The sequence below is a fragment of the Colletotrichum abscissum genome (genome assembly GCF_030869225.1).
Source record: "Colletotrichum abscissum strain IMI 504890 chromosome Unknown Scaffold_17.1, whole genome shotgun sequence".
NCBI lineage: Eukaryota > Fungi > Ascomycota > Sordariomycetes > Glomerellales > Glomerellaceae > Colletotrichum > Colletotrichum abscissum.
In genome coordinates, this window is record NW_026850065.1 from 651,433 (window position 1) to 672,583 (window position 21,151).

The window sequence follows — 21,151 nt, forward strand, 5'->3', positions numbered from 1 at the left end:
GAGCGTTAATGCTGCCCGCAGTCTGTCGTCGCCGGGAAATTGACAGATAGTCCTGGCACGAACCCTCGACGCCCTCAGTCACTCACACAACATTGCAGGAGCCCCCCTAGTCTGTAAACGGATGGGGTTCCCCAGAAATCCGGTTCTTGTCGTGTCCCGGTCTAATACTGCGCTACCCGTTGGTAGTCCATCTACCTAGTTCTCAACACCAAGCCCCCCAGAAAAGTATTTAGTATATAAGAGCCTCTTCGTCTCGGCTGACTTCTGATCTTCGTCCCATTCTGACCCCATCATCCATTCTCAGATACTACCTTCCGCGGCTGTGATTGCCTCATCTCCGTGGTCTCATCCTCATTCCTCCCTAGAGCACGCATCAACACCCATCGGATCGCAGCCATGGCGACCAGCTCAGACTCCCTGAAAAAGGCCAAAAGCCTCGACAACCCTGAACACGTCGAGGACTTCATCGACAATGTCGAAATCAACCTCAACCCCGCCGAGGATGTATCCTACGGCCGCAGTGGCTTCCGCGGCCTCGCCGATTCTCCATACGTCGGCGGCGCCGCTCTCCTGGCTTCGCTCGGCGGCTTCTCCTTTGGCTACGACCAGGGCGTTATCTCCATCATCAACGTCATGAAGCAATTCCACGACGTCTTCCCACAAGCCGCAACACCCTTCGGCAAGGGCTTCATGACGGGCATGCTCGAGTTTGGTGCGTTCCTCGGATGTTTGTTCATGCCTACGCTGGCCGACAAAATTTCCCGTAAGAGGGCGCTAGCGGCCGTTGTGGTCATCTTCAACATTGGTGCTATCATGCAGACCGCTGCGCCGAATTATGGAGTTTTGGTCACTGGCCGGACTATCGGTGGTATCGGCGTCGGAACACTTGCAATGGTGAGTTGAAGTCTCTCTTGAATCCGTCTTGTCTCATGGTGAGAATGAACGCTGGCTAACGAATCTCGATGACAGGGTTCTCCAATCTACATTTCCGAAATTGCACCACCTAACCTTCGAGGTACTCTTCTTGTGCTCGAATCTGTCTCCATCGTACTCGGGGTCGTCGTCTCCTTCTTCATTACCTACGGAACCCGTCACATGACCGGTGAGATCGCCTTCCGTCTCCCTCTCGGTCTCCAGATGGTCTGCGCGACCGGCCTCGGCATCGGCATCCTCTTCTACCCCTATTCTCCTCGTTGGCTCGCCCTCGTCAATAGGCCCCAGGAAGCTCTCGACTCCCTCGTCCGCCTCCGCCGACTGCCCGCCGACGACCACCGCGTTCAGACTGAGCACCGTGGCATCATCAGTGAGGTCGAAGTGCAGAAGATCATGCAGGAGAAGTACCATCCCGGAAAGCGTGGCCTGAGACTCGAACTCGCTGGTTGGCTGGACCTCTTCTCCCCGCGTCTCTGGCGTCGTACGGCGGTCGCCGTCGGCGTGGCCGTATTCCAACAATTAAGCGGAATAAACGCGTTTATTTACTACGCCCCGACCTTGTTCCAGTCCCTCGGACAATCGGAGGAGATGGCGCTCGTCATGTCCGGTGTATTCAACGTCCTACAGCTCGTCGCCGTGTGCGTGTGCTTCTTCGTTATCGACAAAGTGGGACGCAGACCGCTGGCAATCTTCGGTGGTCTGGGCGGTGGCACCTCATGGGGCATCATGGCAATCCTCACAGGTGTATATTCCAAGAACTGGAGCGCCAATACCGCTGCGGGCTGGGCCGCCGTCGCTATGGCCTTCCTCTTCGTTCTCCTCTATGGAGTTTCCTACTCCCCCCTGGGCTGGGCCCTCCCGGCGGAAGTCTATCCCAACTCACACCGCTCCAAAGGTGTCGCCCTGGCTACCGCAACCGTTTGGCTTTTCAACTTCATCGTCGGCGTCGCGACCCCGCCCATGATGGACAAGCTCGGGTTCGGCACCTATGTCTTCTTCGGAGCCTGGTGCTTCCTCTCCTCCGTCTGGGCCTTCTTCCTCGTCCCGGAGACCAAGGGCAGGACGCTAGAGCAGATGGACGAGGTTTTCAAGGATACTTCTGCGCAGGAGGAGAAGGATATCATCAGGCAGCAGATTCTTGCTCAGCGTGCGCAACCGCAAGGCGGTGCTGGTGTTGGGGGAGCCAAGTACTCTGTTTGATCAAGCATAGCAACATCTAGTTACGGGAGGCGTTTCTCATGGCATCACTCTAGGCAGGCTTTTGTTTTGATCACGTTTGTACATTTACTAGTACGATTACGGGCTATGGGATATGAATATCAAGATACCACTTCAAACTCACAAGTATTCTCCCCTGAAGTGATTTACACTGATCAGAACAATCTTTGAATTGCCTATGGCACTAATGTGGCGTTATTGAGTGGCCAGCGGAAGGGCGTGCTATGGCAACACTGAGCCATTTGTCCCTTGTGTGGTCTCAGCAGGATGCGGGTTCCTGGCCGAAATTGGCACGTTCATACATGTCAGGAACACGTTAACTGACTTGAATCGCGGCACAACCTGAAATTCTTCCTTTCAGCCACAGGAACTTGAAGGAACCGGCCAAGGACAGAGAAGACACGGCACTCACAATCCGGCAGATATCCGACTGCACAAATCCTGGAGACGCCGCTTACATTTCACCCCTCGTCATTGGGTTGCTCCTGAAACGCTACACTTTCTAGCCAGACTTCGTTTTCACTAGTGAACAGAGACGAAATTGCCTATTTTGGTAGGCGTCGGCGATGGTCTTGGACTGATCGACGACCGGCCCGCCCTTTTCCCCTCATCACCCCAATCTCCTCCACACATCCATCATGCATCCCCGTACGCGGGGGAAGGGGCGGCTGCACCGAGTAATGGCCGAAGGAACTCCAATGACTTACACGCTGGCAGACAGACCAGGCTGGCCCCTCAAGAGGGGCCAACTGAACCATTTCCCCAGATAAACTCATTCATCCCGTCGGTCTTCTTCGGACGGCGTGGAAGAAGGTAGCCCCATGATGCGGGGGAGAGCTTTGAGGAGAGCTGTGGCCCTCGCACCTTATGCGCCACCGAGAGTTGTACTCGCGTCTCAATCTCTCTTTTCGTCAGGAGAGGAAATATCTACGCGAGGTCAGTTGCCTTGATACGTCGCAAAGGCATCTCGACATGTTTCCTGGCGGGTTCACGACGGAATTCATATTCCTCTCGCCGTGAGCAGTAGATGGTATTGGGTCCATGGAGGATAAATAGCATGGCATCTGCAGAGATGAAGTCCAGAGGCTTGATCGCACCATCAAGAAGTCAACTCGCCAGACCTTCGCCCTCGAAACACCCACAATCTGTCGCATTCGTAACACATCAGCAGCTATGGAACCTCTCAGAATCGCAGTGGCAGGATTAGGACGAATGGTCAGAAATTCTTATTCGTCACAATAACACGAAGAAAAGAGCCCCGGCTGACAACAAACATAGGGTCGTCGCCATGTTCAGAACCTCATCTACCGCGTCCCGAGAGCCTCTGTAGTGGCAGTTTGTAGTACCGAAGCCCACGAGCTGGATTGGGCGCGCTCCTTTGAGGAATACAAGGAGTTCAACGTCACAGTGTACGGCTCGTATGAGGAGATGCTCTCCCACCCGGGGCTTCAAGCTGTGTGGATCTCCACCAGCACCGATGTCCACGCAAGCCAAACATTAGCAGCTATTAAGAAGGGTCTCCACGTGCTGTGTGAGAAGCCCTTGAGTACGAAGATGGATGAGGTACGATCAGCTTTCATCCCATTGCGACCTGACAGACATAATTCCCGGGCCTGGGGCTAATCTCTCTCCGTCATATTAGATTGCAGCCTGCGTCGACGCCGCCAAAGCCCGTCCAGACCTCAAAGTCATGGCCGGCTTCTCCCGCCGCTTCGATGCCTCCTACCGCGACGCCGCCACCAAGATCTTCGACAACAAGGCCATCGGCAGCCCCTTCATCGTTCGCTCCAACACGTGCGACCTCCTCGACAACACCGGCTTCTTCGTGCGCTACGCCCCGCGCAACGGCGGCATCTTTGTCGACTGCGCCATCCACGACATTGACCTCTCACTGTGGTACCTCTCTGACCCGATTCCAAAGTCGTGCTGGGCGACGGGCACGCTGCAGCACCACCCGGAGCTCGCGCAGATGAACGACGTCGATAACGGCGTCGGCGTCGTTGAGTTTTGGGGCGGCAAGATTGCCTACTTTTATTGCTCGCGCACGCAGGCCCACGGTCACGACGTGTGTACCGAGATTACGGGCACTGAGGGGAAAGTCTCGGTGAATGTTGTGCCGAGGGCCAATAATGTCGTTGTCGCGGATAAGCTTGGTATCCGGAATGAGGTGCAGCCTGAGTACTGGCAGCGCTTTGAAGACGCTTTTGCGCTGGAGGCGAATGAGTTCACTGAGTCGGTTCTCAGGAACAAGCCAGTTCCGCTGCCTCTTGAGAAGGGTGTCAAGGTTATGGAGATTGGCCGCGCTTTGCAGGACGCTCTTCTCACAGGAGAGGTTCAGAGGTTTAATGAAAAGGGAGAGCGTATCTAGAGGACAGAGGGGGGTCCCATGATTGGGTAGATTGGAACAATTGCAATACATGCTCTAGTTAAATAGAAAGTTCGAATACTCAGGTACTGGCTTCGAGTCCCAAGAATAACTTAGAGGCAAGCGCGCTCGCTCGAAAGGCGAATTTCAGTGGGGATTGAGATCAAGCCAACGGTTGACACACACTTTCAAAGCTCAGTGGACCGGGAGATACCCTACCTTTTGCAGTGCGGGAATGATACGTATTTTCCGGCCTCGGCCAACTCCCGCTCGCCGATCACCCAAACTCCACTTCACCGGGCTCCGGTGCTGAGGCGGTCCACTTTTCCGGTCAGCGTCGCCCGGCCCCCCCCCCCCCCAACTCAGGGTCATCCCCGACTGTATTACCAGTAGCAGAGCAACCTCATTTCGAAATCATCTGTCCGTTTTCTCCCTCCTCTGAGACCGTATTCAGGAGTTTTCCTCGAGTAGCATCTTCATGTAGCACGAATCCAAATACTACCATGTTAGGACCGACCTGCAGGTTGTGACGCCCGATGAGTTTGGGCCCTCTACAAGATCATGATGCGTCAGCAACGGCTCTCTTCTATATTCAACCGGATCCTCCGTCAGCAGCCATCACACCATTTTGTTAGATTGAGCTTTGCCGAGAACGTATTTCCGTTGGTGTCGGCCGCAAGGAGGAGCACCTTCCGGCACCTTACATTTACGAGCTGCACTGGTCCTCCTGATGACCACATGGATACTCCAATCTGCTTTAAGTCTCTGCTGTGGCTGTAGAAATACTTCTTCCTATATGTCTTTTGCAATGATAGTACAACTTCGAAACAAACTATCCAAATATCCACCTAGTACATAAAATACCCATGAATCTCTAGCTAACTGGTAGAAAGTTTACTTTGCTGCCTTCAATCTGACAATTGTCTTCATCGTCCCACAAGCATTCAATACCGGTTTTTCCAGTGAAATACCATGCATCCTCTACCCACCATCATCCTCGCCCTCGCAACCGTGGCGGCTGCTCAGAAAGTAGGCAACCTAGTCCAAGAACAACACCCAAAACTCTCCTGGCAAAATTGCAGCAAATTTTCCAACGGAACCACCGCCTGCGCCGCCGTTGACGCAGAAGTCGTCCTCGACGCAGAATGGCGCTGGATCCGCAACGCAAACAGCATCAGCAACTGCTACACCGGCAACCAATGGGACCTCGCGCAGTGCAACACGACCGCCTCCTGCACATTAACCTGCGCCCTCGAGGGAGCAGACGCGCAGAGCTATAGAGACGGGTACGGCATCACCACTGGGGGCAACAGCCTGTCGCAAAAGTTTGTGACGCAATATGCCTTTTCTTCCAACGTCAACTCGCGCATCTTTCTGTTGGAGCCGGGTGGGACGGATCGGTATCAGACTTTTGTGCTGATGGGGAGTGAACTCGCTTTTGATGTTGAGTTGTCGTCTGTTGAGTGTGCTATCAACAGTGCGTTGTACTTTGTGGCTATGGAGCCTGATGGTGGCATGGCGAGGTATCCTACTAATGAGGCGGGGGCGAAGTACGGGACTGGATATTGTGATGCGAGTTGCCCGAGGAGTAATCGGTTCGTCGGGGGGAAGGTGAGTATCTACGTTATCATGTTTATTTGGCATCTTTCATTTTGTGTCTCAACTGACTGAGCTCACTGATGCAGGCAAACGTCGAGGGTTGGGTGCCTTCAGAGACAGACCAGGTCCGTGGAACAGGGAATAACGGCGCTTGCTGTGCTGAATTTGACGTCTGGTAAGGATCTTGGTACGCTTTATCAGAAGAAAGGACTAAGAGCATGTCTCGAAACTTCTAGGAACTCCAATGCTCACTCATACTCCATGATCTCGAAACCTTGCGTCGACACTGGCTATGAGGTCTGCCAAACTACGGACTGTGATGCTGCTAACACAGGGGGCTCGGGTCAAGTCCTATGCGACAAGTTCGGATGCGACTACAATACATACAGACTTGACGAGATGGAGTTCTACGGCAAGTTCAAGACCGTGGATACAAGTAGGAAATTCACGTAAGAAACTCTCCCGATGGCGTCGACCATACTGTCTTTTCCAGAGTCGCACAAGATCCATTAGTGACTGCTGATACGAATGATACGAACAGTGTAGTGACACAGTTCTCTGAAGAGAATGTCAGGCAATTCTTCGTCCAAGATGGAAAGAGAATCGAAACACCCGCGGCATCTTATCCCGGATTTCCAATCACCAGTGGCCTGAGCCCCGACTACTGCAAAGCTCTGCCCACGAACTTCCAAGATCCCGAGTATTTCGCTCAAGTCGGCGGCTACTCGCGTCACAATGAGGCCCTACGACGCCCCATGGTTCTGACAATGTCCATCTCGAATGATGTGAGTCCATCACCAGTCACAAGAGCCCTCGCCCTTCTTGAAGGGGAGCTAATTTTGTCAACCAGCACTGGGCCAATAACCTTTGGCTCGATTCTACGTTCCCGCCGGATCGTGCGGGTCTTTTAGGAGCGGAGCGAGGACCTTGTCCTTCATGGGGTAACGGACCGGAACCTCAAGAGGTTGAGAGATATTATCCTAATGCGTGAGTCTGTGGAGGAGTCGGTGCGAGAGACTTTCTCGGTAGCTAATATTTCGATAGTAAAGTTGCGTGGTCCAACATTCGGTTTGGACCTATTGGGACAACAGTGTAACTTCGGTCGAAAAATGTTGAAAGGGATGGTGAGTTCGACGATGCAGTGAAAGGAGATCTAGACTCTAGTCAGGAGACAGACCTAATCTCCTTCATTGACATCTTTGGCACCAGTCGATACACCGGTATCGATGGTAAAGTTCCACAGTACGCGCTTGTTTAATCCTGCACATAGGTATCTCCTCTGAATGAACATCATTGACCGTACAAATGATATGTTCCGTATCTCCAAGCCAGGCGCATCATTGGCACTGCCGCAACTCCTTCCCATCAACCCAATTCCCATGCAACCCAGCCCTCAACCTCATAGGCACCTTCACCACCGCCGCAGGCTCCGTAAACCTCTTGGTATCAATAACATGCAACTCACTCGACATGGTCCCATAATTATTCACAAGCCCAATCAAGAACCCATCCCCCTCCTCCGCATCCTCCCCCCTCGGCACAAACACAGGCTCCTGCACCATGTGCCGCGACCCAGGATAATACACCTCCAACTTCCCACTCTCATGATCAAGATGCCCCAGCGAATTATACAGCGGATGCCCCCCGCCCAGCACGGGCATGATGGCAGGGAAATCGGTGCCCAGCGAGGGGTCCATCATGTCGAAGAAGCTGTGCCGGTGCGGCTTGGACAGCACGCGCTCGTCGATGCGCGGGAACTCCATGTCGTGGCGGAGGATGGGCGTCGGCGCGGGGAGGTCGAGGGCCGAGTCCGAGTTGGCGCGCGGGTCGAATTCGAAGCGGACGTACTCGGCGCGGATGTCGTGCGGGTCTGGGGCGTTGCCCTCGGCGTCGGGCCACCAGAAGAAGACGTTCTTGTCTGTGAGGGGCAGGTCGAAGACGATGTTGCCTGAGGGGGTCTCGTAGGCGTTTGTGGTGTGGCCTGGAAAGGCGTTTGGAGCGCGGAACCACTTTGAAGTAGAGAGAGATGTGGTTAGCTTTGAAACTCAGAGCATGACGAGGATAGCGGTATGGTTTTTACCTTTACGTCGGTTCCTTTGGCGCCGCGTCTGGGTAGGACGCCTAGATAGAAGGGCACGTTGGGATCCCATTGCCAGTGCTCCCCGCCCGCCTTCAACCGATCGATATCACATATCTGTGGAATCATCGGGAATAACACCTGAAAACGAAAGTCAGCAAACAAACACATTCGAAGTCTTCTGCTTTCCCAGTAGCCCATACCCAATTATCCGTCACGGCACAATCATGAATCATGCCAACAACAGGCGCAACAAGCCAAACAGTCTCGAGAAACTTGCCGTCAGGGGCGATACTGAAATAACAAACATCAGGCGTTCCGTCACCCTTTGCCTCGTACCCGAAACACACAAGCTCGCCCGTAGCGGGATCCAGCTTGGGGTGCGCCGTAAAAGTACAGCTCGGCAGCTGGCCGTCAAAGTCGCAGAGCCCCTTTGTCTCGAGTGTGATCGGGTCCATGAGATATGGCGGCGCGTCCTCCTTGATGGCGAGGAGAGACTTGTCGAAGTAAAAGATGTTTGTGTTGGCTGTGGTGCGTACTTTGAATTCGACTGCGTCCGTGTATTTGTTTCGATATGCGCCTGTAATCGTTGTCGGGAAGCAACGTGTCAGAGTCGTATGAAGTCGTAAGATCTTTGTAGAGAGAGGGACGAATGTGATTAACTAACCTGCGAGAGCTCGATTTGCCTCTCGTTCTCGGACAAACTTTTCTGTTCGCACGTATTTCTGTTGAAAATCGACGTTGCCGTTGTGAAAACAGAACGCTGATACGTTTCCATCGCCATTAAACCACTAACATCGAATCAGATGATATTCCCAGTTTTCAAAACAAACATGAAATGTTTCACGGCAAATCAGAAAGTAATCGCAAAGAAAGAAATTGATGCATCGCGACGCAAATACATACAGGGTCATTCTCAATGAACGGCGGAAACTGAGGATCCGGCATCACTCGGAAGAACGTGCCGTCCAGCTCGGCGGGAACGGTGCCGACGACCTCTAGATTCCGAACCTCGCCCTCGAAGCGGCACGGCTTCATAAAGGCCGAGAACTGGGGCCGATCCGGGAAGGATTTGGCGGGTGGGTCTGCGAGCGAGGCGCGGAAGTGGCCCGCCATTGTGTGATCTGAGCTGTGGTTCTTCGGGTGCGGTTGCGAATTTACGGTGTCGGTGGTGGTGGCGCGTGCAGGAGCGTGGGTGTGGGTGGGACAAGAAGAACGTTTTAAGGATTATACAAAGTTGGGCAGGATACTAGAAACCTCGAGACGAGGGATGAAAACCTGCTTTGCTACGATGCGGAGAGGAGATATTTAAACCTTTATTCTATTCCATCATTTGAGACGATGACCACGAGGGATTGGTATCAAGTTTCGTATCACCCGCAAGCGGCAAATGTGGGATGGCCAATATCCCCGCCACGTGAGCCCGGGAGCCCCACTTTACCCCGGGCTGCACTCCGACGACTACTATTTTTCGTCCCGACAGGCTTCCCGCTGTCGTGAAATACCTAATGATAGCGAACTGATGATCATTCAGTAACATGCCAGGCGCAGAATTCTCAATTGCCGTGTTTAAACTGGATATCAATTGGCTGTTGCGGGCTTGGCTATGCCAAATGCCAAGGCTGCTATTGGTCCAACCCGTCCAGCCGCCCTATCTCCCCGGGCCGCCAGCTCAAAGTCCGCGGCTGGAGAGAGTTTGTAAGCGGAGACGGCATATCAAACAAGCGCGAGGTTACCGTGAATGATGATTTAAGATGCCGTCACGTCCTGTATAGAGACATAGTTCTTGGTCCGAACACCTCGGGAAAACCCAAGCGTATGGGTTGGCTGATGTTATGTTACGTTCTAAAGCGGTCAATAAACTCACTATGCTATATTTACACAAGACAGGCAAGGTCTTGAGATTCAATCTCCATGATAAAAATCTAGTCTCCATGGGGAGCCATACACTGGATTTCCATTGAGAGATCATATTTGTAGTCGATATGTACACTTGTCAAAAAGCTTATGCAGAATCAGCTCAGACAGGTCTTGTGCCTTGTCCCTCTTTTCTATTCCATCAGTACGATATTTCACGTAAGAAAAAAGGAACCAGAACTTCGCTTGAATCTCAAGACGCAACTGTCCTGCTAACCACAATGCCTACTTTCAACTTCTCTTTGCTAATTATCATTTGATGTCTCATTATCTTACGTAGACATCTGGCATTTGTAAAAAAGACATCTGCGACACGAGTTTGCATGGCATTTATCTAACTCGAGAAAGACGATGATTAAATCTGTCCCAGCATAGGTAAAGAATATCCAGGCTTCAATTTCCTTCATCATGTCCGCATGCGAAAGTTCATTATTTGCACTCTCCGATGGAAAATAAACAAACAATTATGAACATCACTTTCAAGTTCCGATAGTAATAGCATCCAAACCTTGTCAACTTTTCACTCTTAATCCAGCTGTCATATGTCAATTACTAGCTTTAAGGCGAAAGTGGTCAATGATTTCATCGAAATGTAGATTTTGAATAATACCTTAGTAACAAAGTAATGATGCCTCGTCAGGTCGACAACACGGAAATCGTCCTTAGCCATACTAACAATAGCCATACCCACAACAGAGGTGTTTACATTCCAAGACTTGAATCCATAAAGCTTGATCCCAATTCGTAAGCAAAGCTCCGCCTCCGATACCCCCAAACCTAGCACCTCGGAAGCAATTTACCTTACTTGCCTCTTTCGTCACCTGACTTTCCCAATCCACACTGCTCAAGGGCCCAAGGCTGAAGGGTGCTCAGCTACCACTTCGCTTGCTCCTCGTACCTCGTATTAACACACCCAATCACCACAGTCGGACTAGCCCCATACCTCCCGTACCATGGCTCTATCACCTCCTGTACAGTCATTATTTTAATATCTATACAACACCAACCGTCTGCCTACTGCAACAGTGCAACCACCCTACGGTCCATACCCACACCATCCCGTCTCAAAAGACGATGCCCCCTTTCATCTTAAAAATCACTGGCTTCCCCGTTCCGTCGGCACCGGCACTCCGCAAGGAAGCAACTTGCAGCGAACCTACCTTTTCTTCTTCCCCTTTTGTGCCTTATCTACTTTAGGACGAACGGGACACTATAGCCAAAACGGGTTTAAGACAAGATACCAAAAAAGCGCCAGACGCAACGCGCAAGCCTTAAATCACTAGCCGCTCGGGAATTACGCCAGATTTTTTTTTTCGGTCTCGAGCTCCCTCACCCCCACATTCCGACCCAAGTCTTCGTCACCACCTAAACCCCTGTGCCCATCCCGCCGACGACGACGGAGCAAGGGTACATGCTGCCAGTGCCAGCAGCCGATTCTTGATCTCTGGCTTCTCCCCTTTTCCCTCTGTTGTGATTTGCCTCTCACCATCACATCTCAGTGTTTCTCTTTCTCCCCTCAGTATCCGCTTCATTGATCATCGAAACCTCACGGTCCACCCAGCGGTCCATGTCCGGACCTTTGCTCTCCAGCCGTGTGGTTCACCCGTCCCAATCATCGGACAACTCAAAAAGTCCGACAAGCTCGTGCAATTTTCGAATTTCAATCATTCGAACCCGAACCATTATGTCCGAATAAGGTCACCACCACGAGGTTTCCCCCCTTTTTTCTTCCACTTCTCTCTCGGTCTTGTTATCACGTGGTTGAGCGGAATTGCGTCGTCACTGTACCCTCTAACCTGAACCTCCTTCTATTTGATCATACCATACTGTACGGAGTACACACACACGTACAAGCGCGCGTGCGCGGGCGCTTGTTCCGGCGGGATACCTACCACAACCCTCCACCTCCGCGCAGTAGGTTGCAAAGGGAAACCTCGGGTATCCGGATAGATGCATCAACACCTTCCCAAAGTTCAGAAACAAGACATGGGAACCGAACCCGATTTTCCGACTCTACTATTTCTTCTACTTCCAAGTTCCAACTGCTGCAATCCATCCACAACTGCAGTCTGCATCACATCCTCCCCTAGTGCATCCAAAACTCCCCCAAGAACAGTAAGAATATCCCCGTCTCCAGTGTACTCCCTACTCAACCAACAGGAGAAGGTCAAGTATCCGTAGGCACCGGGAGGAAACCCCACCTCCGTGCAGTTGCACTGCCGGATTGCCAAGACGCCAACCCGGCGGCCGGCTTCCCATCAAGCCCTTTCAACCTTTGTCGATTTTTCCCCTCTCAGTTCCTCCAGCCCTGCCGCCTATCCGTCTTCACTTGCCTACTACGTGCCTAGAACCGTACTACGTGCCTTAGCTCCCCGGGCAGCCGATGATGGATGCCGTGCCATTCACCAAACGCCCGTTCCGTTGATTGAACGTCGTCTCCCCCCTCGTCTGATGCCAATCTCCGTTTACTTCATGAAGACCCAAACCCATGTCGTCCCTTTTCCCGTCGGCCACCTCTAAAATACAGAGACTCTAACCCCTTCCCCGCCCGTTCGACTAACTGTAGCGAGAATAACCCCCCCCCCCCCCCCCCCCCCCCCCCCCCCCCCCCCCCCTCCCCTCCCACACCACACCCCCCCCCCCCACACACTAAACAACACAAAAACACCAACAACCCCCCCACACCCAAAAATAAACCCCCCCTAACCCCCCCCCCCCCCTCCCCCCCACCCACCCCCAAAAGCCCCCCCCCCCCCCCCCTCCTAGCCTTCCCGTCAAATATATCCTTGCCATAACCACATGCGCCAGGAAAATCTTGGAAAAACCAATTCACATCCCTGGCCCATTGAAAGAGTAAGAGAAGCCGACCGCCCGTGTCACGAAATCCCAATTCTTGGCGGAACCCCCCCCTCTCTTACGATATGGTGTCACGGCTCTCAGAGGCAGAAAGAGCCTCGCCCACAACACGTGCTCTCCTGCCTTGCCTTGCCTTGTCTCGCCTAACCAACCTTGAATGCATACCTCGCCTCGCCTGGGCTGAATCACGCAGGCTGCGGCTGCGTCACACATCCAGGCCGAGATCCAAACTTCCTACGTAGAAGCCATGGAAGCCTAGGCGGGTGGTGAACCCGCTGTAGCGCCAACCCCCAGCCAAGAAACCGCAGCCCGGCGCGGCAGAAGCCCAATGCCGGATGCCAATGCCGCCATCTTCAACGGGAACCATTTCCATTCCACAGCAGCGCTCTAGGTATCGACACACTAAAAGCCAAGGTATGAAACGGGGCGGGCGCGCGGATCGGAATAGATCATAGATCAAAGTCGGGTTTGGATAAAATAATGGGGGATGGATAGTGGACTACCAACAAAACTCCACTTTTGAGATGCACCGCACCGTCAACTTGCATCAACCTCACCGACATTGAGGCAATTCTATCATGAAGGCATGGCCATGGTGGTACGATTCCCTTGCTTCTTTGAAGCTGTATCCGCTTAGTATGAGCTCGATGACTATATTAGGATAACTTGGGAATATCGATAGGTGCATGTTCACATTGCATATTGTTGGGGACAGTATTGAACGTTTCAAACTTTGGTAAATTTGCTTTCTAAATCCTGCGGACATGGCTTCTCAAGCTCGCGGTCCGGATGTCTCCATCTACGTCCTCTCCTCAGAGGGACAAGAGAAACAAAAAGTTCTCTTTGAGAAAAATAAGTAAATAAAAAAAAACTTCTTCAATCGTCAACTCCATTTCGGCCAGATGGAAAGCGTATCTGGTGCCTTTCATCGCTCATGCAAAAAAGACTCGAAGATGCAACACAACCCAGCGTACACGTGTGGAAGTCCCCGAAACGCCCCTTCCAGAAGAACCTCGGCGCGATGGTGAGCCATTGCTGTCCCTTGGCTTCGAACCTCGATCGCCGGCTTCCTCTCCCTTCTGCCTCGTGTCGTGCGAGGCAGATTTGTTTATAAAAGTGACCAGGCAAGCCCTGCCTATTCCATGGTTGCGCCTGTTACCGCCGACATCCAGCGGATGTCCAACGCGCGATATTTTTCGACAAAGGAAATGAAGCGAAGTAAATGAGGTGGTGATAGATACATTTCGAGCCCCGTTGCCTGATGAGATCGACGCGACATCCAGAGTGTGATGACGATCAGATGTGTACGGCCGTCTGAAGAGTGGTACCGAGTTGATATATAGGAACGGAGCGCCGGTCTATGATGCCGTTGTTTTTTGTTTTCAATGTATCGGATTTAGGTAGATTAGACATAGAAAATATTATCATTGCCTTGATTGGTGCTGCACATTTGCGCAAAAAGCCGCTCATCATGGCGGGTGAGCGGCGACGACCTCGGGGCCATGGAGGTGGGGAGTTCTGGCATCCACTGGGTATCTTGAAAAAAGTAGCAGATATTGCCAGCCCGCAAAAGAAGTGGCCTCGGGTCGGCAGGAGGTTGTGTGGCAGGTATGCCATCGTGTGAGTTAAATCGTGGTCGCAAAGCTTGCGCTCATGCTTCAAGGCAGGTCGCGGCGGCGGCTCGGGTCGTGCGGGGGGAACTGGTGATGCCTTGCGTTTGCGTTGGCCTGTGCCGCGAGGTACTCCGCGGATCCAGTCTGGCGACCGGGCTGCTCAGCAGGCAACTTGGTGTCGTCGCGTCGTTGAGGAGCTGCTTGACGGGGAGGGGGTGCGCTGCTCGCCGAAGGGCTGGGCATTCCAGGAACGAGGTCGGTGACGGCCTGGGCAATAGACTTGATGACATATCCCCGAAGCTCGCGGTCCTCGCGGCTATCCTCCTTCTCGAGTCTGAACTTTTCATCCTTGTTCATGTTGCCGCGACGCAGGCCTCTAATCTCGTTCAGGATGTAGAGCAGGACCTCTTCGGGACATCTGTTGCGCTCTGCACAGAAATCGCTCTTGCGTACGTATCGGCGGGTGACATCGGTGGCGCCATCGATAGAGAAAGCGATGCAGTAGGACATCTTCTTACCCCAGCCCTCGGTGTAAAGGCGCGGGTTGTCCCATGCCTCCTCACAGGCGTCGACGTGGACCCATCGCTTCTGGTGCTCGGAGTACACCTCAGTCCAGACGTGGTCCTCTGCGTTCCAGATCCAACGAACTCTGCCTCCCATGGCACGGCAAAGCATGCTGAAGCAGTTCGCCCACTCTCCAACACGTCCTCTGCGGGTATGCAGTAGTCTCCAAACATCGCCGTACCTGGGGAATCTTTCGTAAGCGCCGCAGTCTCCGGCTGAGCATTTGTAGAGCTCGACTCGAAGGGCACCGCATGCACTCTCGTCGGGCGTCGGGGGCGTCATGCCTTGGGCGATTGTGGGCGAAAGGCATACAGGGCACGGGGGGTTGTTGACCCAGGTGAAGAATGATCGCTTGAACCATCTGAATCGACAATTAGACTGTGTTCAAAGAATCCAAATGGAAACATCCAGCTTACCTCAGTAGTGCGCGGATAACGCAATCTTGGTAGCCCCAAGTGGCTTTGCGTCCATCTCCCATACTCTCAGCCTCGGCCTGCATCACTTGGCACTCCTCTTCCGCCTCGCCGTATATCCGGTCGAGGGGTATGCACTGCAGAGCCTCGTCCAACAAACCAGGGTTTTCGTACTTTGTCGGAGTGAGAGAGAGACTGATCATCAGGTTGCGGAATTTTTGTGAATCGCGGTCGTGGGCGGCGGGTGGTGTGGGAATCTTGGGAAGGTGGCGAGAGTAAGCAGGTGGTGTCGGCGGCATTGGTGTTGAGCTGTGTGAAGTTGAAGGTCGACCGGGACCGGGTGATGCGAGACCACGGAGGTTGGCACTGCTTGCGCTCTCTCTGGGTTGAGGAGTGCCTTGGCGAGAGGTAGTTCGAAGTTCGGTCATACGCTTGTCACGAAGAAGTGACTCGAACTTTACCCTTAGGTCGCGAGCCCACTCTTCGCCGTACTCTCCATCGCCGTTCGGGGGGCCTTCGCCCGGGGGGTAACCGTGGCCGTCCATCTCAAAGTCGTCGGTGGTTAAGTGGATGCTAATGTTGAGAGTGTCGAAGAAGGGAGGAGAAGAAACGGATAGAGAGTCTTCGACGGAACTCTCCCGGTGGTCGTCGGGTAGTTGAATCGTATTGGTGTCAGATCAGGTCGGCGAGATGGGTTGACTTAAAGAGTGGAAGTCGTCGTCGTCGAAATTGTTAGTCGTCGAAGGCTGCGCAACTGCTGTGTCTTCCAGTCGGGCTTGGAGCTGCCTATGGTGTTGTTCCCAAAGCCGGGTTGCTTCTCGTCTGCTAGTTGGAAGAGTCGAGGCTCGGCACTGTCGAGAGTTCCTGAGCCAAGAGTTTCTAGCTTGGACTTCCGGGTCGGTCGGGAGTATTTCAGGCGTCGGTCATGAGGGTGAATGCGAGTCCCAGCGAAGCGATCGTGGCCGCTACGGGAGAGTATTTGTTGGTTCGCAAGATTCCGTGCCTTGTCGTCGGTAGAAATCGAGAATCGAATTTCAGAAGGCGAGTGAAGTGCGGTGTCGAGAAGGAAGGGATGGGATGGGGGGGATGGGGGTGTTGAAAGGGTTGGTAGCGGGCGGAGAGGAGGGTGCGATTGGGGAGTGGGCCGCCAGGGGAATTGATGGGAGCAAAAGAGCGGACGTAACGTACGCCAGCGGTATCCGTAAGGTAGCGAGCAAGCGTACGTAGGTAGGTAGAGGTGGGAGAGAAGTTGCGTTGCGTTGCGTTGCGTGTGCTGCGTCTGCGTAAGGCGTAAGGTGGAAGAGAGGAGTGAGGAGTGAGAGAGAGGCAAGGGAAGTGGAAGGGGTCAAGGTCCAGGTCCAGGGGGGGAGGGGTGTGTATTCAGAAGAGTAGACTTTTGGACACGCAAAGGTGACAGAAAAAGAGGCAGAGAATGGTAGCGAGAAAGGAAGAGATGTGAGTGTGTGAGGCAGAGAGAGAGAGAGAGAGCGAGACTGTGAGAGAGGCACAGAACAGAGGGGGGAGTGTACGGTGGGAGCGGGAGGAGTGCGAAAAGCAACAGAAAGCGTACGCACGCCGCTCTCTGGCTGGCTCCTCATGGGCGGTTTACGCGTAAGCTGTGCAACTCGGGCCAATGGCAGGGGCCAGATCGCTCCAGAGTGGATCCCGCTCAATCCGCCCCGGCACGTACCACGACTCCGTCTTTTCTGTCCCAAGTGAGCAAGAGCAATCCAGAGACTGAGGGCAGTGTGCCTTCCCTCTCTCCTTCCTGTCTGCACCTCGTGGATGTACTGTACCTCGTGACATGTATCTTTTCTAACCCTTGTATCTAAGTACCGTATCCATCTTACCTAAGGGATCACGAGTCTCGTGAGCCAATCACAGCCATCTCACTCCTTGCTCTTTTCTCCATTTTGGCGGATTCTCTCGCTCACGTACTCCCGTACTCCCGTCCCCCCCCCGCCACTGGCCAACGACAACACTCAATCATCAGTCAGACGGCTCTCTTTCTCTCCAGACTCCCAGTCACCGTGTCCTATGGCTTCACCCTCGACAAGCACCTGGTCCGGCTACTAGTGACGAATCCTGAATAGAGCCGGTCTACCTTACGTACTGCCCTGTCGCCGTCGCGAGCTTACCTATCCAACGTCCTCCCGTCCTCCTCCCACATACCTTTCTCGCGCCAAGCCCTTCTTGGGCTGTTCAGAGGGGCACAATTTCGAGCTGCGACTCTTTTGCGGTCCTTTCACATCCTTTGCTCTCGTTTGTGCCAAGGCTTGCGTTGCTCTAGCCTCGACGGAGTGCCCTCTGCAGGCAACAATTTCGAGAAAAAGCCAGGCAACGGCGACGCAATCCTCCCCGGTGACGACGGCCGAACGGTCCCTGGGGGCGGAGAAGCCCCCCTTCCGTATCCAACCTACGCAATATACCGACTTGAACTCTGGAGACGCTGAAATTACACTCACGGTTTGCTGGTGACGATTTACGATAGTTTACCTGCTCGTAACTCAATTGCGAATCCGAGCGAGGCTGACGACCTGCGACGACGATGGCAATATTGTTTCTTCTTCTTGGCACCCGTTCTACGGGTTGTGGGCGAGAGAGGTTCATCAGATGGACATGATGAAGCGGAAACAAGCAAAGAAACAAACACCAACCTGAGAACACCCACAGTCTGCTGTCCACAGCAGCTCCATGAATGCAAACCAAACATTGGAGATTACTAGTAGGGTACGAATACATACGACAAGCACGTTGTAAGTGCGGACCAGATTTTCACCGAATTCCCATCCGCATCCGCGAATACCATCACTTACACTCGGATACAGTACTCCCAGCTAGTCCATTCACCTCGAGAATGCAGACCACACCACACGGCAACGAGGACGGACATTCAAAGGGGACAAGCCTCACTGTCGCACCCGATGTACCGGTACCTCTCGCTTGTACCTAATTAAAGGTTCTGTCACTGGCCAGCGCCAGATCCCACCTCTCAACCTTAGTCGAGTGGGCACCGCATCCCTCCCCTCCGTGCCCTCCACTCCTCCAATTCCTCGCTCTTACGGTTCACCCTGGCACTCTTGGAGAGGGACGACAGAGGCGTGAGGTCTAAGGAGTACCTCTCACACACACCCGCCCACACACTTTTCTCACTCTGACGGGTCTCTGGCAGCCCCAAACTGTGATGACGAGGCGTGGCTGAGGTCTATTTCCAGTATCTGCCCCAGACCAATCTGGGCTGCCCGCCAAGACTTTTACGCAAGTGTCGGCGGAAACAAGACCCCAGATTGGTCCCCCTCGTCCCAGATCTGTGGCTCAGCCGGCTCCCCAAAGCCTCAAAGCCTCACTCTCAGCACCGCTTTCTTGTTGATTGCCCGCCGCAGCACAAATCACCTGTGGCAGTGGTAGTGGGCAGCCAGCAGCAACCAGCAGCAGCAGCAAACCATAGTCTACCTAGTACACTATAGACACTTACTACACGCACGGCGCCGCTCTGTTCCCCCCTCCCAGGCACCTCTTTAGGCACTCTGAGACAGCAAGACTCGACGCTCTCTTCCGTCTGTAACTGAACCAGAACCTTGGGGAGGGAAGAGGCCCACGGAAGGCGGCAGCTCCGGCGCCAGGCGGCTGCCGGCCGTGGATGATTACGACGACGATGAGCACTTGCTGCCATCCGTGCCAGTTGTCGACACTTTCAGCATCTACATCCGTACATAGTATCCGTACTAGGTATTGATTTCTCGCCAGCCTACGCGGAGGAGCCGGGGATGCGTCGATGAAGCAGGACTTACATGCTACGACTCTAATTGTACAACCTATCCGAGTCCCGAGCAATGGAGGACCCATAATGTCATGAGAGATCGATCATGTCACAAAGGACCGGTACAACACGGTTGAGAAAGGATGGCGATGACAGTGGCCGACTGTCACTCTAATTTTCCACTTTGCGCTCTCGCGCCCGGCAACTACGTCCAGAAACAGCATCCTTCGTCGCCAATCACTCGCCAGTCCACCTCATCATCTTCGCCGCTGCACATCATTACCCTCATTGCGCACTAACCAATCTCCCATATGCACCTCAGAGGCCAAAAAGTTCTTTGATGGGGTTAATCAAATCAACCACGCCGCCACGACCCTCCCGCTCACGGTCTTTTTGCAAAGACATGCTAAATTGCCCGACAGGCAGCGCGACATTTGCATCCGTCCACGAGGATTCGCCATGTGAGACCAGCTCCGACCATCAAACCAACGGTCACTTCAGACTGGCGCCAACCGCCAAACCTGTACTTAGTATCCCGTGATAAGGGGAGTTTGCTCCAGTATCGCCTAGTTGCACAGTAATGCCAATTTCTTACTGGAGGACTGGTTCGTCGCCGGCTGTGGCACACCATCTCGCCTCGCTCCTTTCGCGTCTCTCTCGGCCTTCTGGACCCCTAAAACTTTGTCTCGAGAACCTGGGCAGCCAGGTTGTCCTTATGGGTGAACCGACCTGGTCCCGTTTCGTCGTCGTCCTTGACCTCAAATTCTCGCCTGTGGCTAGTGTCATCCAGAAACCCCCCAGGCCCCCCCACCCATGGCGACGACGACTCAATTCCAGCAAAACCAGAAAAAGCTTCAACAGAGTGCGGCACCTTTAATTCGTACTCTCTTTTCTTCCACCCAAGCTCCCATTGGTCTTTAGCTCCCATCGGCAAAGGCGCCGCAGGGGCTTGACGACTATCTGCACTCTATTTCAGTCAGGTACGCGCTCGAGAAGTCGGATGTATTTGGGTCCTCCCAGTTGTCAGAAACACCCCGGCCTCAAGGTTCTGCCCCATTCGCCTCCCACTCAGCCTCGTTTTCCCCTCCTGGTCCCGGTCTCTACGAAGGGCACTTCGCCTATCCAATTTAGCTGGCCACGTTTCCCCCGATCCCCGCATGTGGTTCCTGTTCTCACGGACTCGACTCGTACGAATTGTGCATGGCGGAGGCAAGGTGGTTGGCCTGATGAACGACTGTAGCCTCGTCTGTAGGCGGCAAGCCGTATTACCTTATCGACACCCGTCTTTCGGACAAACTTCATAGGCGACAACCTCTTGGAGCTTCTTCGGCGGGCCAGGTCTTCCCGAAATCTTCTAGCGGCCGCCCTGAACCATGATTGATAGACTCTCCAATCCTAAGAGATCCTCGCCCGATCCAGGTCTGATCCCACGTCAAATCCTCCTGTCTGTTACGTGTGCTTGCGTAAACAGGTGGGCTCGTCAATCGTTCTCGCAAACTCAAATGTTCACAGGCCTGCAGCGGTACAGACTGCTGCTATCGTCTGCGGCATGCCAACGTCTCGCCCCTTTAACTCGACTCGCACAGGCTGGACGAATTGATTGACTTTGATGAGACGAACCAAGCAAGTTGGTATTCCTCAGACGGCATCTTGATGAAGACAATCATCCTCAGGCAGATGGATGACGAGTCAACGGGCGACGTGCTAGAGCAGAAGCCCAAATGGCGTCCGTGACTCCGTACGCCGCAAATTGTACCCGCCCGGCGCCATCAAGCCCGATTCTTACCATTCTGGCCATGCTCGAATCTTGGCGACCTCTCCGGCTGGGCATATTGA

General features: G+C 53.6%; 7 protein-coding genes across 7 annotated transcripts; 4 read left to right on the forward strand and 3 right to left on the reverse strand.

Annotated features, from left to right (window-relative positions):
- Nucleotides 1–396: 396 nt before the first annotated feature.
- Nucleotides 397–2,133, forward strand: CABS01_07881 (hexose carrier protein; the record flags this gene model as incomplete). Its single annotated transcript, XM_060541243.1, has 2 exons — nucleotides 397–894; nucleotides 970–2,133. The coding sequence occupies 2 exons, from the start codon at nucleotides 397–399 to the stop codon at nucleotides 2,131–2,133; spliced, it is 1,662 nt and encodes a 553-aa protein (XP_060402743.1).
- Nucleotides 2,134–3,324: 1,191 nt separating this feature from the next.
- Nucleotides 3,325–4,519, forward strand: CABS01_07882 (myo-inositol 2-dehydrogenase; the record flags this gene model as incomplete). Its single annotated transcript, XM_060541244.1, has 3 exons — nucleotides 3,325–3,366; nucleotides 3,430–3,714; nucleotides 3,794–4,519. 3 exons carry the CDS (start codon nucleotides 3,325–3,327, stop codon nucleotides 4,517–4,519), a joined length of 1,053 nt encoding a protein of 350 aa, XP_060402744.1.
- Nucleotides 4,520–5,488: 969 nt separating this feature from the next.
- Nucleotides 5,489–7,211, forward strand: CABS01_07883 (glycosyl hydrolase family 7; the record flags this gene model as incomplete). The annotated part of the gene is made up of 6 exons (XM_060541245.1): nucleotides 5,489–6,127; nucleotides 6,202–6,290; nucleotides 6,352–6,564; nucleotides 6,657–6,900; nucleotides 6,966–7,102; nucleotides 7,160–7,211. 6 exons carry the CDS (start codon nucleotides 5,489–5,491, stop codon nucleotides 7,209–7,211), a joined length of 1,374 nt encoding a protein of 457 aa, XP_060402745.1.
- A 241-nt stretch (nucleotides 7,212–7,452) lies between these two features.
- On the reverse strand, nucleotides 7,453–9,308 carry CABS01_07884 (9-cis-epoxycarotenoid dioxygenase 1; the record flags this gene model as incomplete). Its single annotated transcript, XM_060541246.1, has 5 exons — nucleotides 7,453–8,124; nucleotides 8,196–8,333; nucleotides 8,396–8,772; nucleotides 8,860–8,983; nucleotides 9,099–9,308. 5 exons carry the CDS (start codon nucleotides 9,306–9,308, stop codon nucleotides 7,453–7,455), a joined length of 1,521 nt encoding a protein of 506 aa, XP_060402746.1.
- A 5,315-nt stretch (nucleotides 9,309–14,623) lies between these two features.
- On the reverse strand, nucleotides 14,624–16,100 carry CABS01_07885 (PNG1; the record flags this gene model as incomplete). Its single annotated transcript, XM_060541247.1, has 2 exons — nucleotides 14,624–15,503; nucleotides 15,559–16,100. 2 exons carry the CDS (start codon nucleotides 16,098–16,100, stop codon nucleotides 14,624–14,626), a joined length of 1,422 nt encoding a protein of 473 aa, XP_060402747.1.
- A 243-nt stretch (nucleotides 16,101–16,343) lies between these two features.
- On the forward strand, nucleotides 16,344–16,484 carry CABS01_07886 (uncharacterized protein; the record flags this gene model as incomplete). Its single annotated transcript, XM_060541248.1, has 1 exon — nucleotides 16,344–16,484. One exon carries the CDS (start codon nucleotides 16,344–16,346, stop codon nucleotides 16,482–16,484), a length of 141 nt encoding a protein of 46 aa, XP_060402748.1.
- A 1,357-nt stretch (nucleotides 16,485–17,841) lies between these two features.
- Nucleotides 17,842–18,165, reverse strand: CABS01_07887 (uncharacterized protein; the record flags this gene model as incomplete). Its single annotated transcript, XM_060541249.1, has 1 exon — nucleotides 17,842–18,165. The coding sequence occupies one exon, from the start codon at nucleotides 18,163–18,165 to the stop codon at nucleotides 17,842–17,844; it is 324 nt and encodes a 107-aa protein (XP_060402749.1).
- Between the last annotated feature and the right edge of the window lie 2,986 nt (nucleotides 18,166–21,151).